Genomic DNA, 9104 nt, shown 5'->3' with positions numbered 1-9104 from the left:
GTCATCGTTTTCAAAACTCTCCGTTGTCACCGATCCGGAGCGTTTTCAAAGCAATGCGTTTTCAATAGTTTCCACTTTGTGAACCGTTTCCGTCAGAATTTTTGAGCGTTGTAGTGTGGATAATGGGCGAAAGTGCCTCAAAATGTATGCGTTTCAAATAAAAACGTGAATGGGGCCTTAGCCTGGCGTTTGACGTTTTCCTGTAAACTCGTGGCTAACTCAATCGAAATGGTCGGGCTCGTTCGGCGTTGCACGGGTCAGTTGACTACGAGACGAAACAAGGGAGATTACAAATATTCTTACAGCTGGTTTGGTTCATTCGTTTTCATTTCTATTTGTGCTGACACCATTCTTTGAACGATTTTCTTTATTAACACACGAGTTTTCTCACAAAGGACATCATGCTCTTCACAAATTACTTCAAAAGGTAAAAACACTGTGTAAAAGAAATGTTAAACTTATTTAAATATCCAAATTTAAGCCTTTGAGCTTTGATAACGGCGAGCTAGTTATTAGTCATTATTATCAATATACGCGGCCAAATAGAAAATCCGCCTCTTCAAAACACACGCTCAGCGGGCCAGAAAAGACTGACAGCGGGCTGCTAATGCATTATCAGCCCTACAGCTGATTGGTTCTTGCTTCAACTTTGTGATATGCCTATTATTTATAGACGATTTTACGCATTTTTCCGGTAATTTTAAATAAGTTCACTGGACTGAGTTGATTCTTCAATAGCTTGTTCAATCAACACTTACATGATGATTTGAAGTGACTTTGAAATCGTTATTCACTTAGCTTGTATTATTAAAACTCGCCTTCTTGATATCATTTGGCCTTGTTTATTGATAATAATGATAATGACATGACTTTTTTCGGGAATATTGTTTATTTGCGCCCTTGTAGTGTAATTTGCGGCCCTCGCGCTTCGCGCTCGGGCCGCAAATGACACTACGCGGGCGCAAATAAACAATATTCCCTCAAAAAGTCATGTTATTCCCTAATTATTCACTCATAAATTCTTGTGTGGCAAAAGCGCTAATACTCCCATACATCATTCTTTGTCAAATTTGCCATTGCCGAGAGATTATCTGTTTAATAACATGGGTGACAGATTACTCCTTAATTTTGGCGCGAAATTTCAGCGTTAATTTATTATATTACATGTGAAATTACAATGTTGGCATGGCAACTTTGCCTACAGTGCCAAAAAATAATTTGCCACTCACGATATTAATAGCTAATCATTAGAGAATAATTTCACTTGTGTTTTGTCCAAAATCAAATAATTTTTCGAGCCTTTAATTATTTGATTTTGGATAAAACGCTCGTGAAATTATTCCCCATTTTCACTCGTCGCCCTTTGACTACCCTTACATATCGCGTTCAAGTTTTCAGAGACTACTGTAGCTGACTGATTATAAAACTATAGCCTTGTGCTAATGAGGCAAAAAAATGTAAACAAAGATTCCCCTATACCGGTTGATCCACCCAGTCTGCCCTGCACAACGTGAAAATAACCATAGCAAACGCAACAAGAAACAAAATACCATATATTATGTAAACTGAAGTGGTTACCCAGAACGCAAACAAGTACAATGTCTTATGACAGTAATCAGCGCTTCCGGGGTCATTGTAGTTCGGCTCGTACTTTGAATAAACCCACACGCTTCCGCAAACGAACCAAGCTGTCAGAAACAGTTGAAAAACCGCCTGTACTGGATTCACCGATCGTTCCTCGTTGTTGCCGGATTTTACGCGGATGGAACAAACGCAACAGCTGGCAAAGAGGTTTGCTGCGCCATACACGATCAAGTAGATGGGAATCATTTTGTCAACAGGACACTCATCTTTGTACTTGACACCTTAAAAATGCAACAACAAAAAATAACTTGGAAAACTCCAGCCAATACTGCTCCAGTCTGAGCTTGTAGCTCAGTCGGTAGAGCAGCGGTGATCTAACCCGAAGGTCGTGGATTCAATTCCCACCCGGGTCAGAGTTTTTCTGTCCTTGTGTGGGCTCAATTCCATTAGTAGGGCTAACGCTCACATGGTTTCCATGGGTAGAAAACAGCACTTCACATTGGCCTACAATAGTTTTTCTGTTAAAATATAAAGTGTGACACGGCCAACGTTTGCAAGAACGTAACCCTTCCTCTGCTCCTCAAGTATAAGGATAAACAGCTTCATTTACTCGAAGCTAAGGATAACGCTGACTTTTACCCTTACCTTACTGATGGAAATGGGTAGCAAATGCTTAGACTTAAAGAGGCGCTTCGTGTTGGATGTCAAAATTGGGCGTTTGTCTATTTACTTGCATATTTTACGTTTATGGCCCTACAAGTTAAGTTGACGAAACTGCCATGGTTGTCTCACCCTACGACTAACCAAGGGAGAGAATTAGGTCTACTCCTGAAGCAGTACGTTAGACCGATCTAACTGCCTCAGTTTGTGATGTCATCGATTGAATAAATCTGACAACAGTTTTGCTAACTTGAAGCGCGATATCGGCTGCGATTTTCCGGAGATTCATAAAAAAAGAATCAATGATGGTAGCAGTTGTACACGCCACGCACGCGTAGCTCCTCTACATTGCTGCACTTATGTTATTCACAATAGCTATTGTGTAGGCGGCTTGTTTTAACTTATAAGGATCTTTAAACGTTGATATTTTGCATTAAAACTTTGGAATTTTTCGGTAAAGTTTTGAGATTTTTAGAACTTTTTTGGAGATTTTTTTAACATTTATAGAAGATTATCCGGCTAAATTTTAGGCGATTTTTCGGGATTATTATAGCTAAGCCTATGCGAAGAATCGTTAGCGATGTCAAGATTTCTAAGTTTGAAGTGTATTTCATGAATTTGTTATGAATTCGATGAATCCTTGGACACGACCATAGCGTGTAAGGTTATCTCTTCGGCAAGAGACAACGATCACTTTGGGTTGAAACCATGGATCGCAACACGAGAAGTAGACGGGGCATTTCACAACTGATAAAAGATCTGCCGAGTGATCCCTTTAGTACAGTATCTCTTGCCGCCTGCCTTTTGTGAATCCTTTTGCACAGACTATCAAACTCGTTCTTTTCATTGATCAAAGTTTCTTCCTCTCGAACTTTCCACGCCTTTTTTTGTATTTTTGTTGGACCTTGATGTTGTTTTCCGCCATTTTGTCCTAACAAAAGAGGAATTAAATTTTGGGGGTAGTCGCCTAGTACCTATTTGTAAGCTTTAATTTTAAAGAAAATGCTCTCCAAATCTCAGAGCGATATCGCAGCGACGCATATTTCTGAAATTGCCGGCTGTTCACACGTGCGTTTTTGCGTCGCCATGAAAGTCAAAGCAGAAATCGCACCCAAATCGCTTAGAAAAATTGGTTGTGTGAACGGCCCTCTGGGCAGGATTCAAACCCACAACCTCCGTAACACCGGCCGGATGCTCTACCCAGTGAGCTACTTGAACTCCTGGGAAGCTACAATCTTGGATATTTCAAATGGAAAATGAAGACTACCCCTCCCCCCAAAATGGCGGACTTCAACTTGCGCGTGGATTCATCATTGATTTTGAGGGGAAAGGGGGGCTAATTTTTCAATTTCTTTTGCCCAATATTGTAGGTCGTTTATCTATAGTCTGTGACAAAATTCCTTGGAACAGTACACGAAGAAAGATCTGAAGCTTCTTCGCCCCCTCACAATGTTGTTTGCACGCGAGTTCGGGGCTCCATTTGGCAAAACAACATTGTGAGAGGGCAGGGCATTGCAAAGTGTTTCAACAATTTGTCCGAGGATGTAGGATCTGAATGGAAAATGTGTCCACTGGTCTGCGGGCTCTACATAGTCATGCGCCTTGTTTACGCATTGAAGCGAACGTTTTTTTTGATAGGCTTTTCCTTGCAAAAATTATCATCACCTGTGCATTGCCTGTGAAGAACGGGGAAAGAAATTTAAAAAAAAAAAAAAAAATCGATAAATGACATTTTGCAATTCTCTCTTAGCCACCTGATCGAGATCGAGTTGCCATGTTTACAGAACTGAGTGCTATTTAAGGGCTCATATAACACAAAAGTTAACAATAATTTTCCGGCACGTTATATTCATTACGGTTGGACTTACCAAGTACTATTTCGGCTATAAACAGAGGAAGCTGTGCAAAACAAACAATCATAAAAGCAGCCAGTACTGTGGAAATAGAAAAAAATGTTTAGTTTTATGAAGAATTGAAATAAACCACTTGTTTTTTTAAATTGAACATCTGAAGGCCTAGTAACTGCAATAAAATGGATCGTGGCAAAAAGCAATCGTTTGAATGGCTTTTGGCTGGCTAAGGTGGCTCAGCCGTCGATGAATTCCGATTGAAGAGCAATGAATTTCCCTCAGTTTTCCTGCAAGGAATGCTCGGGGAAAAGGGCAGCAAATTCCCCTCCAAAGGCTCTCATCTGCGTGTAGGAATATTCACTTCTACAGGTAGACAGTTCCGCACTAAATCTTGCCGACAGAGTTCATACAAGCAAGCCCAAAAGTGAATCTGCCGTGCCTTGTGTGCGCGACATCTTGGATGTCGGTCAATGTTTTTTCTCTATCTAGTCCTGAATATTTCTACCCTGGCCAAGGTTCCTTGATTTCTCTCTGTAGCGAAAGGCCAGGACACCTCTCCACAGATCTCCTCGATGTTCTGTCACGGATGCACGACGTGACGTCAAGGCAACGTCCCTTCCGATCTTACGCCATTGGGCAGGTGTTCAAATCCAAACTGGTCATAGTGGAGTAAAAAAGGTTGTTGTTCTTCATCGTGGTGAAGTACAATAATAATAAAGTATTCTCGTTTGACTCACGATGTGGTCACTTGTGATGTAGATCGCGACGTTTCGACTGCATACTGCTAGTCTTCATCAGGCGATGAGGTCGACTGGTTACGCTTCACCTTTGAAGCAAATGTACCAATTACAGCTGCTTAAAACCAACCAATCACAGCGGAGCATCCTGCTCAAAAGGTGACCCGAAACCAGTCGACCTCATCGCCTGATGAAGACTAGCAGTATGCAGTCGAAACGTCACGATCTACATCACAAGTGACCACATCGTGCATGAGACAAACGAGAATACTTTATTATTATTGGTTGTAGTTGGTTTTAAACCGGTTAAGAGTTTAATTATTCGTTCAAAGTTCTGGAGACTTCGAGGAGATCCGTACACTCAGAGGTTTCCTATCTTTTTGCTAGCTATAGAGAGGGAAATCAGAGACCTCTGCTAACTAGGGTAGAATACATTTCAAGAAGCTACAATTTGAAGTCTTATGGATCTAGATCTTTTGCTCTCGCCTTGTCCCCGACTTTGGAACAATCTACCAAAACACATAAAAAATATGGCAATCTCCAGATTTTCAAAATTCCACTTAAAACTTATCTATTTAAGAAAGCCTTTGAATAACCTTATTGATTCATGGATTTATTTTTAATTTTTATTTTCATTACTTGTAAAGCACCTAGATCACGTCTGGATAGACGCTATAAAAACATCATCATCATTATTATGATGATTATGATTATGATTATGATTATTATTAGCAGAGCTCCATAGCTAAGAAAATTTGGTAAACTGTCCATCCGACAAATTTTGGTTGTGATGTCAGCGTACACCCGCCCGTACACTCTTTGCAGGGGAGGGAAGAGAACCAGAGAGTCAGCCCGTCGGAGGAAGGGGTGTGCTATATATTTTCTTGTCGGTAAATCATGCAAGAAATGGTGTGAGCGTTGTTGTCGCGTTGAAAAACTTGTTTACTTTAGGAACTTGTGACATTTGAGAAATTTAAAGAGAAAGTACGGTCTAGAAAAATTTTCTCTAAATTACCAAACACTTTTCCCCAGGAATTCGAAAATAATTTCCGTTTTGTCCAGTTCCCTGTTAAAATATGACAAGAGCACTTTGAAGTTGCCTCTTTCGTGACTTGGAGAGCGCCATCTTGGATATGACGTGTTATGACGTAGCAATAGTCAATAAACGTGTTCGACCTATCCAAGTTCTTCGATCCCCGATCACTTTCTCAATGTTGTGTGACCTTTCTGCTTCGAGAAATTCAAATGTAAGATGAACTATGGTAAATGGTCTTGTAGTTCAATAGGTAGTAGGCCATGTAGGCCATAAGTGCGACAGAAACTCAAGTCACTTAATACTTATAGATTTTCTGGTCAATCAAACTAGGCGGCAAAAATCAGCCAGAGAAAATGTAAACAAGACAAAAACCTTGAACATGCGACAAAGAAATATTCGACAAGCGTACCTTTTTCACTTTCTTCTTTCAGCGAGCAAATATTAACGTATTTGCTTAACGTATTTGTTTTCTTTCACACGGGGAAGCGTTTAATTTAGAATAAGCCGACGAAACGTTCAGATGTTGCTCAATACACGTAGCAAGGCTTTTTCACATCAACAATTACCGCTGTTGGGGTGTACGCTTTCGAGGGGGATGAACTAGACACATGTCTAGACTTGAGAACACATATAAAAATAAAAAAACCGAAGCTTACACCGGAAAATTAAATGATTTAAAGAAAAGATGGCCGGCAAAAATAAAACGTAGATGGATTCCTCAAAGGTGAAAACCTGACTGCTATATTTTCTGTTGGGGTCTGTCATTTTACCAGGGAGGACTTCAAGCGGGATCTTCAGGTATATGAATATTGGTCTTGGTGACATTCCCTTCTGCGGAAATCTCAGTCAACTAGTCCAAAATATCATTATATTGGAGCGAGAAAACTGAATCAAGGCATACATAGACGATTTTCACTTGCAATGTGGTTAAATTTTGTTAGCAGTATAGAAATTAACTACTGAAAGGATTTACTCTTACCATTTGATGGAAATGTATAAATCGATCGTTTGTTTTGAAGTTGTAACAGGGATCTCGTAGAAAGCCACGGTAGACAGATTAATTTCCAGGCATTTATTTCACAGCAATGAGTGCGGGATAGCACTGCAAGCTCTCTTTCGCTTTGTAAAACTCCCGCATATAACTCACATATAAAACCCCGTTTAACAACCACGAGGTAAATCTGTTCAGAGGTGGAGCCAATATCAAAACAATTTAGCCTCTGGATTAAGATTCAAGTCTACAAAGTATTGCTCTCCTCGCCTGAGTTTTTCTTCTTTACATCAAGTACATTTAGTTATCCGGAGAAATGCTTGACTATTGCTACGTCATAGCCTCGTTTGCATACACAAAAACAAAGATGGCGGATTTCAATTTAAACACATTTAGTCCAAATGGTTGGGCAAGTATGACAATACAGGTAAAGAACTTTCGATTCAGAGAAACTTTTTCTAGACCGTACTTTCACTTTAAGAGAAGAAAGCCTCGAGAGAAGCCGTAGGAGAAGGCAACGTGGGGTTAGAAACGGGAGCTTCGCTTTTAGGCTTGGCTAGATCCATTTATTATTATTATTATTACAGAAGTACAAACGTTTGGATGCTTGTAGATAAAGCAAGATAGGCCGTATCACGTAACCTATCTGCATAACAGGAAAAACAAATTAAAAATTCTAAATTATTATTACTAGGAAACAAAAAATTAAAAAAAAAAAAAAATAAATAAAATAAAAGGTCTTTGTGGTAATTAGATGTCCCTTTAAAATAGGTCAAAGTTATAGCATTATTAAGATGTGATCATTTTGAGTGTCCTGGCAATATTAAGTGTGCAGCTCAAAACAGCTTTCTGAATTCTCATTAGCCTCGGAATTTCTCTGTGTCTTGTTTCATGTTTCTCATCTCAATTTCTAGCTCCTTGGACCAGCCTTGAAGTAAATCCATGATGACAATCAATTGTATGATCTTGTATCCTGGGTGTTGACAGCTCCAGTCGGAGGGTTCCATACTTCTCTGTCTTTTCTGTTTCTTTCTTGTTGCGTTTATCTAACCACGGACAGCTCATCTTAACCATGAGTACTTTCTTGCTCTTGTGATCAACAAAGCGCGCATCCACCCGATTAGAACGTACAAAAGTGTGATCACCATATACCGGTACGTCCCAAAATGCTTCTGCGTCAGGTGACGAATAGATTGGTCTAGGCCTCACTTGAGAAAACCATGGAGCAATTTTATCAGCAAGCTTGAGATCCCCAAGCATCTCAAAGAAAAGCACCTTCCTTCCGAATTGTGTCTTTCTAAGGATTTTGACTGTGCTAGGTATGGACAACAAGCAAGTACATGGGTCAAACTTTTAGTGGCTTTGCCACACATTCTACATGTGATGTTGTTCTTATCTACAGTTCCAGTCTTAAAAGCCGATTAGACTTTAGTTGGAGTGAGCTGTCCGTACAACTCCATAATACCTGCAATACAGTGGGTAGGAGCGCACGTCCAACTACTCAGCCGTGCAAAAAAACTTTCATGACTCAATTGATCATCCTGCAATCTTTATCTCAGTAAGTTTTCTTGCCAAGGTTGATCTTCGGTCTTCTCCACAAGCGTTTCATTTACCGCCTTCTTGAGATATTTCTTAATCTGCTGTCCCTTGATCTTCATCTCTGGTGCTTCCAATGGACTGCATGATGGTTCGGGGTTATTCAACTTCAGCTTTATCCCTAGTTCCTCAGCAAATTTTTTTGCGTCTTTAATGAGTGAGAAGAATCCCTTTTCTGCCGATCTTTCTTCAAATTGTTGGACAGTTCTCATGATGGGGTCTGAATTCTCATGTAACTTGTAAGCCGCTTTTATCTTGATCAACGTATACTCTTGTTCAATAGACCGTAAATCTCGGCCACCTTTCTGTCTGAGGAGATATAACACGGCCGTGGAGCTTAGTGGATGTTTTCCTCCGTTTTCACTGATGATCTTGTCTGTCTATCTATATTCCTTAGTTCTGCTAGTGGCCATTGCTGTGTCCACATAGGGTACGTGAGCACGGGTAAAGGAAACTGGTTTGTTGCGATAACGCGACTACAATCCGACAGTGGGCTTGTCCAGACTACTGACAATCTTTCCAAGTACACCATCGTTGCCTCAGTAAGTGCTTGATTCTCGTCTTGCATCACTGACTCTCTAATTACGACAAACTTATGGTTGAATCCTGACTCAAGGTTCTTTGACACTGTTGTTTCGTCAGCCCTGAGA

The 9104-nt window shown here is 40.2% G+C and overlaps 1 protein-coding gene across 1 annotated transcript in view; it reads right to left on the bottom strand.

Annotated features, from left to right (window-relative positions):
* Positions 1-349: 349 nt before the first annotated feature.
* The window catches only part of LOC138026939 (transmembrane protein 272-like), a 12355-nt gene continuing 3600 nt past the window's right edge, over positions 350-9104 (bottom strand). The window contains exons 2-3 of the mRNA XM_068874410.1: positions 4113-4178; positions 350-1865 (exon numbers count right to left, since the gene is read on the bottom strand). Of these exons, the coding sequence (XP_068730511.1) occupies positions 1474-1865; positions 4113-4178 (458 nt within the window). The 3' untranslated portion in view covers positions 350-1473. The remainder of the gene's footprint in view (positions 1866-4112; positions 4179-9104) is intronic.

This window comes from Montipora capricornis, chromosome 12 (genome assembly GCF_036669925.1).
Source record: "Montipora capricornis isolate CH-2021 chromosome 12, ASM3666992v2, whole genome shotgun sequence".
In the NCBI taxonomy this organism is placed as follows: domain Eukaryota; kingdom Metazoa; phylum Cnidaria; class Anthozoa; order Scleractinia; family Acroporidae; genus Montipora; species Montipora capricornis.
The sequence above is the reverse complement of the archived record's forward strand: the minus strand, read 5'-3'. Positions and strand labels throughout refer to the sequence as shown.